This window comes from Teleopsis dalmanni, chromosome 2, assembly GCF_002237135.1.
Source record: "Teleopsis dalmanni isolate 2A chromosome 2, ASM223713v2, whole genome shotgun sequence".
NCBI classification, from domain to species: Eukaryota; Metazoa; Arthropoda; class Insecta; order Diptera; family Diopsidae; genus Teleopsis; species Teleopsis dalmanni.
In genome coordinates, this window is record NC_051847.1 from 169,067,731 (window position 1) to 169,083,648 (window position 15,918).

General features: G+C 31.4%; 2 protein-coding genes across 2 annotated transcripts; both read right to left on the bottom strand.

The window, feature by feature from the left end:
* Window positions 1-1,022: 1,022 nt before the first annotated feature.
* On the bottom strand, window positions 1,023-9,141 carry LOC119676129. The gene is made up of 14 exons (XM_038087361.1): window positions 8,574-9,141; window positions 8,446-8,495; window positions 8,179-8,374; window positions 7,938-8,117; window positions 5,574-6,450; window positions 5,377-5,511; window positions 5,107-5,318; window positions 4,971-5,042; window positions 4,556-4,884; window positions 4,307-4,487; window positions 4,031-4,090; window positions 3,782-3,964; window positions 2,905-3,094; window positions 1,023-1,198 (listed from the first exon to the last, which is right to left on the bottom strand). Exons 1-14 carry the CDS (start codon window positions 8,607-8,609, stop codon window positions 1,023-1,025), a joined length of 2,877 nt encoding a protein of 958 aa, XP_037943289.1. The 5' UTR covers window positions 8,610-9,141.
* Window positions 9,142-11,471: 2,330 nt separating this feature from the next.
* LOC119676130 (serine/threonine-protein kinase S6KL-like) lies at window positions 11,472-12,246 on the bottom strand. The gene is made up of 3 exons (XM_038087362.1): window positions 12,181-12,246; window positions 11,699-12,031; window positions 11,472-11,635 (listed from the first exon to the last, which is right to left on the bottom strand). The coding sequence occupies exons 1-3, from the start codon at window positions 12,244-12,246 to the stop codon at window positions 11,528-11,530; spliced, it is 507 nt and encodes a 168-aa protein (XP_037943290.1). The 3' UTR covers window positions 11,472-11,527.
* Window positions 12,247-15,918: the final 3,672 nt, after the last annotated feature.

Below are 15,918 nucleotides of genomic sequence, written 5' to 3' on the forward strand. Positions count from 1 at the left end.
TTATTTCAATGGCCGTTGCGACTAAATAATACTTTCAGATATCAAGATTCGTATAGAGTCTGAACTGTTTCGAAAACACATAATATTTCATATTTCAATTAGGGCCATGTGCTGAGTGAATTCATCTCCTACAGTCAGATTGTTTCCATTTTTTTGATGCTACTATATTTCATCCATTCGTTGATTCCATTTCTGTTTGGCTCTTGACTTATAAAACTTTTCCTTTTTAACAAAAGCCAATTTCACTTGATTTCAATTTTGTTTAGTAAGTGAAAACCGCATTCAATCATTTCAAGAATTTTTGCTGCTAAAAGATGATTTTCATATCATTTCGATATTGGCAAAATCAAGAAAGAAATTTGATAATTTTTCAAATTTATCAGGTCATTCAGAATATAGTATTTATTTGTTTCTCTGCAGGAAGAGTCAACATTTTTAATATTGAAAATAAGCCATTATTCACAAAATTAAGAATTCTTTTGAATATATATGAAAGAATGTGGGAAATATAAATAATAGTTCAAATAGTTTTAACAGGAAAAAATAAAATTATTTATAGTAATTCATAGTAATTTTTCTGGTACAGGAATGATGCACAGAAATCTGCGAAGCAGAGGCAAGAAATCGGCTAAAATTGTATTTGTTTAATTACTTAAGCATTATTGAAATATTTGGCAATGACTTTAATAAGTCATTCTAACAATAATTTTTTATATACTTTACTTGAGATACATATTATTGTATATTAATCATTCTTTTTTTGAATTCGGCTGCATATGTATATTATAATTTCATGTCATGAAATATATGCTTAGAATAATACTGAGAGGTATCACTTACTAATTTTTATTCACATTAGCCTTTTCATTTAAGATGTGCCATTATTTACTTACTTACTGATGTTCTTTTCTCCAAGCATAGGACCTCAAAGTAGATAAAACTTAGATTTAACCCACCAAAACCACGCCTTACGAATAAATGGAGGAGACTTCCACCGCAATGTGGTAACTTCATTTCAGTAATTAATGTGGACAGATATGATCCGGAGAGTGCAAACCATCGGCCATCAGGTGCCAACGGTCAGCATATGAAAATAAGGTGGGCTGAATTCTTACACTGACTGGGGCTAAGGATTGCATTCCTTCGTTAAAGAATCTATAAACACTACCATAAACATCACCGACATTCCAGTTAATATCTATAAATAAATATTAATTATGAATATCTCTTCTTATGAAATTCAGTATCGTTATAATATTTAATACACAACTTATAGTTCGCATCATAATAATAATGATGATGTTTACTAATTCATTTATTAGCTAGTTGATCTATTCTGAATATTAAATATGCAGATTCTCTTATAAGCTTTAATATCAGAAACACTATTAACAGCTCATTTACTAAGGTTGAAGACCAAGCATTGTGAAGGGTTTCAAAGTTTCTTAAAAGTTAAGAACGTGCTTGAGAGCCAGGTTTATGATTCTAAGACAGATTTCATAGAACTATTTTGTGACATTATCCTATAAAATTCTATTAATTATGTAAATATTATTTTATTGTGGTAAAAAATAATAAAATACTTTTTAATCCCAAATTAATGGAAGCACGATAATTATATATAATTACATTCTTTATTAATGCATAATGACTATTGCATACGATAAATGTTATTTTAGTTATTTAAAGTTGAAGTTGTCTTATAGTGTTCCCCCTGAAGTAAGTAAACCAAAAATTGAAAATTAGGCATGAACTCCTCTATCTATAATAAAGGGAATTTTTATTTTATTTACCATTAATAGTTTATTAATAGGAGTATATATACGGAGTATAGGAGTATATAACTTTACGTTTTTACCATTTGCTTATTTAGTCTGGGAAATGAAAGTGGATTCATGGAGCTAATGTCGTCTAAGTCCAGGGTTGACGTAGAAGAATCATTGCCTCTATCACCAATCCGGTCTTAATACAGCTATCATCATTAGATAGACAACAAACATTTATCAAAATCGATTGAGTAAATTTCAGGTAAATAAAAAAATATTTATATTATATTAATTTAATTTTTATATATGTAATTAATATATACTTTGTTATAACAACTTTATATTTATATTTATATAACAATATACTTTAATATATTTAATAAATACTAAGTTTTTATAAATTCATTTTGTGTTATTAAGCCATAATCATTAAGTATCTGTTACATTTTCTTAATTTACATTTTATCTATTTATTAATAATTAAAGAAAGATATGAAATCAATAATAGCTTTTATATATTATTATAAACAATTATTCTAGATAATAAATTACAAAAATATTAGTTTTTTTTAATATAGAAGTCTTTGTCTCTTTCCTGAAACTTTGAAGTGTTCAACTTCTTCTACTCACATTATTCCTTCCAGTTTGGAAGACGTCGAAAATATGTGAAAATCAGGTTTTGTGTTTCTGGTTTCGTATCTTCGTATCTGTTTGTGACTCTTGAAGTTTGTACGTGTGGTCTTCTGTCGATTTCTTTAACTCGCCAATTTAAAATTTTAAGATCCAAATTTCAAAATGAATAATAAAATTTTTGTTTTAAAGTGTCAATGTTATAATAAATATCGTCAAATTACGTTTATTGTTTATAAAAAAATCACGATGATAATATCGAGCCAAAAATTTATAGATCTCGAGATACGCTCATTTTGTATCTGATCACATAACGAATAAAATATTCAAATAAATAAATTAATATGCTTTCTATTTCGAATTTTTCAATAAACTTAACAAACTGATCGTATTTAATTTATTTAAATATTTTTCTATTTTTGTTTGCAAAAACTAAAAATACTACAAACCAATGACATAAAAAGATATAAAAAAAAAAAAAAAAAAAAAAAAAAAAAAAGGAACCCACGCATTTGTTGCACTTCAAGCTCCTCTTTTCCTAAAACAGTAATACCTGGTACTTGAGTGTTTGCACTATAAGTCTGGACTTCAAATTCCATATCAGATAATTGTGCAGAGTGCAGTAAACGTAAAGCATTCTTTGACAAGTTACTATGTGCTGCTATCGGTGGCTCGCAAAGATGACGTATTAAGTTTAACTACAAAAAAAGGAATATAATAAATATTTTAAAAGATTATTACTTAAACTTTTTTTTCTTCAACAGAGTTTCAATAGAGATTCCCGAGTCTTAAGTACCGAATCCTTTTATATCATTACGAACTATAGAAAATCCTACTAATACGGTGGGTTCTTTATTCTTCCAGATTAAAATTGTTATGGTACTTGCGTTTAATCAAATTAAAGATGATATGTACGCCACCTCAATTCATCCTTGACTTATTCTAACTGTATCACAAATAAAATCTATTACTTTTTTAGGCAAAGACGAAGAATGTTCTTATGAATGCCTTTTGTAAATAGTGTAGTGTAACTCCAAAGAGAGGTATGGAAAACATTTTATTTGTGCATAACGAGTGGATCTAGTACACAACCCCTCTGTAGCTAAAAATTTTGCTTAGATTAAGTGATATATGTTTTATATACTAGAGATATATACTAGAGATGAAAAGGTATTCATAATCTTCTTCTGACGTTTTAAGTGGTTAGTAATACGAATCTTAAATCAAATTAAATATTTATATCCATGAAAAATAGTAGATTCGTTTACTAATGCGATACTAAAATCATGAGTGCCTTACTAAAATTTTCATAGCAGAAACACTATATTATATAGTATAATTTCATGATAACTAGCTCTACTATATGATTAATTGAGAATTTGTACCTTAACATTTCTATAATCATAAGCAGTTGGTTTGCGTTGTATTGTCACATCATCTACATTCATTTCCAGACTGCTTTCATAGCCCGCTAGTTTTAATTCATTTTGCAGAATATTTGATGGTTCCAATAGTCCCAATTCCAAAAGTGACTGTGTAAATTCTTGTTTCTTAACAATTCGACAAACCTATTTAAAGTATTAATTAAGGAAAATTAAAACAATTAAAAACTAATGACTACTTTATCAACTTACTTCATTGATAGGATCTTTAAGCGCGGATTTATGGTCGAATAACTTGACTATAACTCCATTCTATAAAATAAAATCATATGTAAATTTTGTTATATATAACTTTATATGATAAAAACATTATTTATTTAAATAACACAAACACAAACTTAATATATAATACTTATTAGGGTTATTACTAAATAAGAATATATTGATATTATACCAGTAACACAGATACTAGATCAATATAATTAACTTCATTTAAAAAATACAGTGCTTGTCTTAAGCAAAACTTACTATTTGACTAGTTGCCAATTTAAAGCAAAATTTAAATTCTTTCCAACCCAATTTTTCATCTAAGCGGTCCGACAGATTTTCCACAATTAATATATAAGCCGGTAGATCTACAATTAATTGTTCTAGATTTTGATTAATGGTGCTACATTTACTTAAGTAATCCATTTCACAGTAAATTATTCTGTCACAAAAGGAAAAAATTGAAATTCAAATAAATTCTCTAAATATAATATTCATATTGGAACATACTTTTTATCTCTAATAATATCTAAAGCCGCAGATATTCTGCCATAAATGTCACGCATCTTTCGAACTTCGTACATGTACAGCACAAATTTGAGATCATTTTCTGCAGACATTAGGCGCTGCTTCTCCGTTGGATTATCGTAAAGCGCAAGACACACTGGTGGACCACGCCTGGGACGTGGTGACAATGGTGGCTGACTAAACAAATTCGTGACACTATTCTCATCTAAAGTACTACTGGCGGTTATAAATGTATTATTTTGTATTTGCATAGCTACGACTTCATCCGTTTTTTGCTTTTTCGATAAATCTAAATGTGAGCATTTTAAGTCCTTAAAACAGAATAGTGAAGAAGCCAAACAGAATTATGAGATAGACCTATCTAACATATTGTATATAAAATTCGTAGTTTACTTACTTTGCACATTTTTTCAAGAGAGTTTTTGATTTCCTCTATCACATTAGTTAAACTTAATAATGTGGTTTCAATCTAAAAAATATATATATTATTAAGGATAAGTGTTAAGCTTTAATTAGAACTTCTTTTTACTTACTTCAGGTACTAAATAGTTGACTAAATCCGCTTTTTCCTCAGCAGTTAAACTAATAAAAACATTTAAAATATTTCTAAGTAATTGCTGAACTTGAGACATAAAAATAGGTATACGTGTGCGTATATATTTAATAATCTCATTCTTCTGATATCGCGATATATCAGCCGCATCCTTTATGAATATATTGCAAAACTGCAAAACTTTGGCACATCCTGGAAGAGTTAAACAAATCAAATTTTAGCAGATTTGTACTTAAATAATTTTCCTTACCAATTGCACATTCTCTTAAACAATCCTGAAAGGTCGCATATAACGTGGCGGGTTCATTTGATATGGTGACGGGATTAATTGTTTGTATAATGCGATTTAAAATACCATGCAAGTCCATTATAATATTAATAACAACTGTAATAAAAACATTTATTATCCAAACATATACATCACCCTGTATAACTAGTATTACTCACATTTCTTGAGCCTTATCAATTTGAGATATTTCCTTGTGGGTTCTACCATTTTTGTTAGCGAAGGTTGAGTTTCAGCAAAATTGATTAATTTCTCGCAAACATCCTCATCCATCTCTGGCAACAATGATTCGGTATAAAGCCAGTGTAAAATTGGCGTGAGAAGAAAAGAAGGTAAATTATAAAGCACACCAACTGGTGTAAGTGGTGATGAAGGCGGTGTATCCATTGAACTTGGAAATGGTGAAGGGCTACGTGCCCGGTATGGTGATAAAGGTGGTCGTCTAGTATTGCAGACTGTAGTGGTTTCTTGCGGTTGCAGCATGAAGTCGTGGTTGAAATTGAAAATGTTTTTGGAATGCGCTTGTGTCTCCAAGTGTGAATCAGAGTGGGAAGTTTGATTGAATCGTCTCATACCTGTACCAGTTTCATGACCAAATAATGTTGTGCTGCCAGTACTATTGTACATGTAATTTGTGCTTAGACAATTGAAGGAGTTTGAAAGGGTAGAACCACGATGTGCGCTTAAGCCACTAACTGCAGTTATATTGAGACCAGGGTATTCGGTTGGCGGTTGCAAATAGATTGGTGATAGATTTAGTCGAGGTAATGATTTTTGATTTTCTTCAGAGGCTGCACCAACTGTTGTTGGCATCGGTATTGTTACGGATATTTTAATTGGATTCGATGTTGTGGAACCACTTGTGCTTTCCTTATATTTCTGTTCTATATTGTGTGTTGGCATAAGTTGCTCCTGCGTTTGTTGTCTTTGCAATGTTTCATGCTGTTTGCAACTAGTTTGTATTATGCTCGCATTTGATAGGACACACATACTGCAATCGAAGCCATTGAGCCGCAACACAGCGGAGTGTACGTGATACTGTGAAGAGAAAAAAGGAAGTTAAAAAAAAACTAGACACTAACAATTTTATATTAACTATTATACAAATCATAATTAGATAGAACTATATAAATAATATCAAGTCGATGTAGGTAGATTGAAGTGGCGGCCTTGTTTCCAAAAAACTCACTTGAACTCATATAATGGCATATTATGGAACCATTGTGCCGAGAAAAATTAACGACTCCCCCATTAGGTAAAGGAAAACCAACCTAACAGTTCTATAAATTTGGCCCTAATATTACAGGATAACAGTTCGGTCAGGTCGATAATAAAACAGGCTTCGAAGATTTTTAATCTTCTCCTAACTAAAGAAGGGCACTAACACATGAGATGGAGCACGGTCTCCTCCTCACTCTCAGAGCCACAGACGCGACAAAAATCATTATAGGGTAGACCCAGTATCACAGCATGTCTTCCCATATCGCAGTAACAGGTCACCACAGATGCCGTTGTGCTGAGCAGGTTCCGCCTTAGTTGAAGTAGCTGACTAGTGCGTTTTTTAATCAAGTTAGACTAAATCAACCTTGATGTCTGACAATGCTGTTCATTGATGCTTGGCAATGCTCAGGTATTTTGTTTTATTGCCATTTTAACTGTAGCAAGTGAAACGCCTATTTCTAAGAAGTAAATGTCAGGGAGAAGAGCGTCTGACTTGGGAAGCTGCAGTTGCGCGAGATGTCCCTATGTTCCGGAACCTATATGAGTTGGATCACGACACGCCTAGCTATGTCATTGAGGGAAGCTCGACAATTTTGAATAATATTTGATGTGGCTAAAATGCGTATGATTGATTTAATGACAACTTGGCTATCCGAGAAAATTGAAATAGAACCATCAGGTATTTGATTGCATAGAACCCATTGTACTACATAATGGATGGCGACTACTTTTGCCTGAAAAACACTGCAGCGGTTTGGCAGTCGGAGGAAGAAGTTGAGATCTAATTTTCTAGAGAATATGTATACATTAAGTTCGAATTCATTTAATATAAAGATATTAAAAGTTGTCTTCTTAAAACATAACATTATAAAATAAAAATCTAAAACAAAATAATATTTTATGTAAATTGTTTTTAAATTCATTTAGTTTAAATTATAAAATAATAACAAAAAACAGTAAGCCCCCCTATAACGCCGTAGATTAGTTCCGCGTTATAGGAAAACCTGTTATAGGGATATTCCCGTATACCCCATATAAACACGTGCAAAGGTATGCGAAGCCAATTATGAACTGTACAAATTCCCACGTTATATGGGAGTATGCATTGAAATCGCGTAATATGAAAGCGTTATAGGGGGGATTACTGTATTGAATAAAAATTATAGAAATAAAAACCTTTTTAATCAATGCAATAAAAACATAAAGCGTTCCTTGAAAACTCAATTTAAATCTATAAAAAATTAAAATAAATTAAGAAAAAATTTAAAGGAAATAAATTTAATAATTTTTAATTAATTGCTTACTTCCAAATTATTTGAGCTTTTTATGACCACATCACTGAAATATGTTTCACTTAAAGCTTCAGCAAATGAAAATTCCTTTTCCTGACCAGCTGCTTGACTCTCCTTCAGACGCTTACACTCCAAAGCATACCAATTCTCACAATCCAAAACTAAGATATCAGTCGGTGTTAAGGTATTTGTCTAAGAAAACATAATCCAAGCAATTATTTTAAGCTCAAAGGGCATTACTTCAAGCGCTTACTCTAAATTCTATGCTATGCCCAGCAAATGCTCCGAATACTAAACGTGGATTGGTATCGTTAACATCGTATGTCTCACAACTAAATAAGACACTAGCTGAATCGCAGCAGGTGCCACAGTCTTTTGATTCAGGAAGGGGACTAACCAAGTCATTGTACCAAGTTATATCGCTCGTATCATCCAAACGAAATTTTATACTATAACATATCAAAAAAAAAAAGAGGAATTTAATATTTTCTTAAAGTAAAATCTTACACTTAACACTTACCCCTCTAATCCAGAAATTTCTGTTTTGCCCTCAAAAGTGCACGACACAATCTTGAGTAAGAAGAAGAGAAGATAACAATTTTTTAATAAAAGATTGAATGAAATATTTATAAATAAAATATTACTTACCTCCCAAGTGCCTATGAAGTTGTGCTCCACTGCCATTTTTCCAGCACGCCAACGTGGGTAGCGCGGTTTGTCAGCGGGTGGGGCTGCTGCTCTAACTACATGAAAAAAACGCTTTGGCTGGTGGTGGGTTTTGGGTGCTTAAAATTTGATGAATCCTACAGATTTTTGCTCTACTGCCGCGTGAAAATTCCCTATTATGCATTGCACACACTTATTTTGTTTAAATAAATAAAATATTTGCATATTTAACTATGCATTTTTTCTACAAAATATTGCTTTCAATTTTCCCCCCGTTCGCGTGTGTGTGAATGTGTTTGCTTGTGTATATGTGTGTGTGAAATATTAAATTTTCAACTGCTCCATTGTCCTTTTATTTAATGCCAATTCGGTTGCAATATTCATTAAATTCGTTCACTATTTTTAATTTATTTATGAAAGCACCTCGTTTTCTTTATATTTAATAAATAATTTAATGCTTTTATTTACTTTCACCTATGGCATTTTAATTTTCAAAGGCTCAGCCACAAATTTCATGACTAAAAGTAAAATTTTTCACTGCAACAAAAAGGAAGGAAAGTATCGTCAAGGATGGAGAGAATTGAGAGAAGAGGCAAATGTCAGACATAAGCAATGCGAGTACGCGGAACTCAACTGCTGCTGCTCAGCTGTTAAAGCAACAACGGCGAAAGGAGGAATAATAATAGAAATAATAAATTAACTTTTGGCGCGAAAACAGTGAACATATGAAAACGGTCAGCTGATTTGATAGCAACTGGTTAAGTTATTTTGCAATTATTTGCATTTTTTAAGCATATAGAAAGAAATTTACTTGATTAAAATAAAGTTAAAACTTTATAAAATTTAATTATTTTAATATACTGATCAAAAAAAGTATATTTTTCCTTTAAGTTTTTTAATTTAAAGGAACTGTTTTTGCCCATGTTTGTAAAGAAGATGACAATTTACCGATAAATAAATTTGTTTGCAATGTGCGCCAAAAAGTATGCAATGTATTTTAATTGAAGTTATTTACATTGAAAAATCATGCAAGCTGATAAGAAACTGTCGGTCTTAATAGTAATGCTTCAGAAACTCTGGAAAAACTCGAATAAAATTTCAACTAAAGCAATGTGCGAGGTCGAGTAAATTGAGATAAAGTAAATTGAAGTTTCCTAGCGATTTTTTGCACTGCACTTTTGTAAATATTTATTTATTTATTGCAATTATTTATTATTTTTAGTTAAAAGTTTTCAAATTTATTTATTTATTTATAAACATCTTATAACATATAAACATCTTTTCACAATGGTAACACCTAATTAACCTAAGTTTTATCTAATTTATCCGATTTGAAATTCTGGTTAATACCAACATTCGCTGCCATATCGACATAATTTATTATTTCCCCCAATTTACTATCAATTTACTCCAACTCGCACACGGCCATAAAAATAACATAATACGAGTGATGACTAATGGTTTAAATAGTTTTTTATTTATCAAAGATTAACAAACTCTTCAAAAATTCTATGTAGTTATGTATATTTATACCAATTTGTTGTGGTGTATTTTTATCAACATATGTTGAGCACTATTGCATGCATGAGTGAAGTGACAGTACTGCAATTTAATTGCAAAGGGATGTATAAATATACTATTTAATTATTTTAATAAATGTAGATAATTTTTATATTGTGCTCTTAATTGTGAGTTTAAGTTTGGCGGCGTGTATGTGACAGACTTCAAGTAAACCGCCATAATGCTCTTATTTTAGTCACTAAAGCTAGTGTCATTAATTAAATAAAAAGTGACAAATAACCTGGAACTTGAGCATTGAAAGTTTGTACAGTCTTTTTGACAGGCACCAGTTCTAAGCCTGGCACTTGCTATCCAAAGAAATTATATACGAACTTATTACGAAATTCGAATATTTTCTAAGACCACTGCTGATGAATACTTGGCAATACTCAAAACAACGTTGTATGGTCAGCCAAGTTTCAATAAATTAAATAAAATTTTGTTCTTGTCTTTTCTTTGCTATTCCAATCCGTCTAGCTAGTAATTTTTGTTTATTATTTTTAGAGAGTTTTATATGATAAGTGTATTCCTGTATAAACATCTACCTGTATCATTTTAACTAATTTTTTTTATGAATTTTGCAAGGCTTCCAATAAGATTATCTGATAGTTATTCGGGGTCCTTAAAAAAGAATTATCCAAGAATAGTAGCATTGCCACAATATGCCGGTATTCAGTGCTACATATCTGCACAATTAATAAGAGATTGATAATTATTCCACTTTGCAGAGGTTGTAAAACTCATCGGTTTGAACTCTTAATCTCTCTGTATGCCTACCTATTAAGCAATAATCGACTACAAAGGATGTATCATTGTCGAAATCGGTCCTGTTCAAATTAATTAACTTTCTTATTTAAAATGAACACAAGATTGCCCGATTTATTCAGTCTTGAAAGGGAATGTGACTGGAAGTCTTGCCTGTTTCTAAGCAGAATCGACAATCTATCTCTTCAGACAGATCCATTTTGTTAAGGTGATAACGTTGTCCGTGGTGACCTTGGTATTCCACCCAACCTCAACTCCCTTCTGCTGAGGAAGGATACCTTACCATAATTGTAAGGATGAACCAGCTCTTTAGTCTGACGGTTAACTGGAATTTCACGCCAGTAGCGGCTTCTTTCGGTAGAAAACCATTTTTCAATCAGAGACCTAGGCCAACTTAATTCACAATAAGGCTTTAGTCTACAGAGTTGAATAGCAGATTCTGACAAATATAATGTAATATATATATAATATAATATAAGTATATAGCTTAACTGTTTCAACTTTTAATTTCTAGAAAATAAAATATAATCCCGGGGTGTTTTTTTCTTTATTTCACTATTATTGTTTGCTAAAAAGAAACTATAAAAATAAAAGAGATGAGATTCAAAGATTTAAAAATCTTGGAATGCTTTTGTTGCTATGGCACTAGAAGTCTCTTCATAACAGTTGCCTTTATATACTGGAATGTTATCCTTTTCCATAATATCAAGTGGATTTACCTTAAAGTAAAATAATATTAAATATTACTGTAAATCACAAATCTGAATGAATGGAATACTTACACTTAATAAATACTCTGCGTTTATTTTGAAATGTTGATAAAGAGCGATTTTCTGCAATCCCAAAACAGAACGCAAACGAAGTTTTGGATCAACTTCTAAGAGACGTTTCAAAACATCCTTGCCTTCATGTGGCAAATCAGCTACTTCAGATGGTAGAAAATTTTGACAATCCAATGAAGCTACCAACGGAAGACTCTCGACTGTGGGCTTTATAAAATCCACAGCATCCTTAGGTGCATTTTCACATGACTCCGGCAAATTGAAAAAAACTTTTATGTCGGGACTCTGAAAAAAAAATAAAAAAGAAAAATTCAAATACAAAATTGATGTTGTCTATTTATACTCTTCAATTAAATCTATAGTTAGATCAGCTGCACATGTCGGTATGCGAGCTCTTTGGCCGCAGTCGCAACATGTTTTCCTTTGGTTAGCTACAGTTTGGATAAAAATAGATTCAATAACCATAATTCCTGCCCGCAAACCTGTTGCAATTCTTGGCTATTATTATTTAGTATGGAGTGCTTGGAAGATATATGATTGCGTTGCATTATTATACTTGGAAAAAAGGCAGCTATGATCGTTAAATTATACGATTGCATTAGCAAAACATAAACAGTGGGGAATGTGGAATAATCGAAGTGTAATTCTAGCAAGCAGAACAGGCCAGGATAGGATTTTTATTTGCCACAACAAGCATCGAACATCAATTAGAGAACGATTAATAATGGATGAACATATATCAGTAAAAGACTATTTGCAGAATCAAATGGTCACACTACAGAGATATGCATTGGTGCAGAGAAAAATATTTTTGAGGAACAATAATGAAGAAAATATTTAATAATATGTAGCTTTATCATTCATTTGAATTACATCTTTATATTATACATTTATCTATAATACAAAATTGTTAAAAATAACTATTTGATTATATGTAAAGAGAATGGGCTTGACTTTGATAAGAAACTCTCATTGCATTTATGTCTACTAGTATCAATATATATCTATTATCCAGTTTGGATCCATTGATCAGATGTTGAATCAGTTACAATTAATTCAATCATTTGTTTTGGGAATGCAGCCATATAATTAGTTTCATATTTTGAAGATGTTTTGTAATTGGAAGCAATGCCTAACAGTCGGTGAGCATCATTGAGCACGATTCTTAGTAAGTTGAATTACTTTTTATTATGAAAGTCATTGCACATCACTGGTCATTGGTAAAGAATTATGTATTTTTCAGAGTTGGAGTAGCTAGTGCTCCATAGCAGTTGCAGGTCAGTAGATATCTTTGATGTCCATTATTAGCGATTATTGGTTTGGTAAGCTTATTTATCCTATTGATTGGATAGGCATCTAATGCATATAGGTTGGTTGAGTATCTTCCAGAGTTGGACTAACTAGAGTGTGGCACTTTATCAGTTTGCCAAATTTAGATTAGTGGGATAGGCTTCTAGTGCAAAACCGGTGATATTTTCAAGAGTTGAACTAGCTAAAAAGTCAAAGTTTGTTTGCTTGACATACAGGCACGCATAGATTGTTATTTACATACAATGAGTTTTTCCGAGATTTTAGCCTAAGCCAGAGGTTTATTATCATTATCATTATCGGATTTATCGGATTCTCGAGCAAGAGTCAAATAGTCAAATCACACAAAACAAGCTTGAGATAGCTAAAAGCAAGAAGCGAAAGTGGGAAGAACTTATTATCATTATCGGATTTATCGGATTCTCGAGCAAGAGCCAAAATACACAAAATTACCAGTCACTGTAGAGATAAATCCTTCACAATACCTGATATTGTTCTCATCTTCCGGTTAAACTATAAGTCAATTTGCTTAACTAGACCATTAAGAAAAGAACAGAAATGAATAACGTGCTTAATAAAAAAAAAAGATTATTCGACAATCCATTGAAATATTGATGCGAATATGTTAGAGTCGATGCCTGATAGCACAATCACCGTCTAGATGCCATTATATTACTGTGAAACCTAGTTAAGCTATGCCGTCATATAAACAAATAAAAATTTCTGATGAAATGTCACAAAGCGGAAGTTTCGTTTCGTACTAAATTTAATTTACTTTAACAATTTAATTATAAAAGTGAATTTTTTGGTCAATTAAATTTATTATTGATCTATCTGATCTGTAAGTCGATAAGGGGCAGTAAGCATAACAAGCCAAAACTGAATCATCGCAAGGAGAACAAATAAGTGAGAAGAGACGCTAATAAATAATTCATACTAGTATTAACTGCAGCCGTAAGTAGCAGCCAAGTAGCCTAGCTGGGTAATCGCTCTAATGCATGCAAATTGAGTTCAATTAGCACAATTCGGGACGCCTACGAAATACAAAAATATTTAATATTAGCAACGAATCGCTTAATTTATCACGAAATAATCGCAATAAACAAATTTCACAAATGAAAAAATATAATTTTTCACGTTAAAAAGGCAAATTAATTTTAGCTCAACTCTTCGCTTAGCTCAGTCGAACTTACTTACGTTCATAGTTTTGCATACACGCTGACGTCAAACTTTTGGTGGTGGTGAGTGTGGTGAATACAAAATTAGAAGTAGTAGACAATCGCGGTTGAGATAGCTAAAACAACAATTATTTAACAAATAATGAGTCGAACTTACTTACGTTCACAGTTTTGATAACGCTGGCGTCAAAGTTTTGGTGGTGGTGAGTGTGGTGAATACAAAATTCGAATATGTAGAAAATCACGGTACGTAGCGAAAAAAATCGTAAGTTTCTATTTATATTTCTAATCCAGAATGAATAACAATTAGGCGCAAGTAACCACAACAATTATTTAACGAATAATGAGTCGAACGTTCATAGTTTTACATACGCTGGCGTCAAACTTTTGGTAGTGGTGAGTGTGGTGAATACAAAATTAGAATATGTAGAAAATCGCGGTACGTAGCAAAAAAAATCATAAGTTTCTATTTATATTTCTAATCCAGAATGAATAACAATTAAACGCAAGTAACCACAACAATTATTTAAGGAATAATGAGTTATGATATTACAATACGACTGAGGGTCTGTCACTGCTAGCATTTCTGCTATCACTGTGACTACATACTTTTGTTATTGTTTGGCTTTTTTTATAATTAATTTGTTTTTGTAATTAAATTAAATGAAGTGCATTCTTATGCTTGGCAGGTACGGGCACCGGCACGCACGCAAATTCAACCAACCCATGCGATGCTGTCAAAAAAATTCGCTGACAGGCAAATCACCGACTGACTGACTAGTCTGTGTGGACAATTAAAAAATATATTTCCATTGTTGTTGTTGTGTTTTGTGCTTTTTTTATTGCATGCAAAATGCTGGCATAATGCGGCGCCTACAAACAACGTACAACTAACGACCTAGACCTTTACATTTGTTAAGGCCTGCAAGGCAATTTAATGGTTACTACTGTTTTGTTTTTGTTTTGATTTGTTTATTATTATTGTTTGTGCTTTCCCTCTTCTTTGCGTAATAGAAGAAAAAAAAACCAACAACAATAAAACATATGAAACGTCTGAAGTGTCAGTTGAAAACAGTTGAAAGAAATGGAAATCGAGTTGAAATCGAAATGCAATGACAGTACGTCAAAGCCATCAAAAAATATTCTTAATACCGTAAAAAGGTGAATAAAGACAATATAAACATTTTACTAAAAATCTTCAAAAATCATTTCAATATAATTAATTATATAAATTTTTCGTTAAATATTGCAGATAATGCCATTAAGTGACCATAAAATGAGGATTCATGTAGTGTTGTTCCTTGTTTTATTAAAACCCTACCATACGTTTACACTAACGCAATTAATGCAGTTTTATAATTAGCCCACTAATTGAGTAGTAAGCTGGCACATTTGCCCTACAAAAATATACGATACAATTAAGTAAAAAAAATTAAGTAAAAAAAAATAATAAATCTTATAGTAAAGAGACTGTTCTGCAATCAATTGTCAGAATATTGTTAGCTGCCTGATAGATATTTGGATTTAAAAGATGATCGTCGGTTTAACCAGTTAATCACTTAAAAAGTGAAGTTCCAATATCTTTATCAAAGGAGATAAATATTTGCAAATTTAGAAACTTAGTACTTCCTTCCTTTTACACCTTTAACTTATCATTCGATTTGAAGTCTGCAAAATAAAATTATGTATAATACGTGTTTGAAAACTTTAATTGAGACTCGTGGAATCATATGA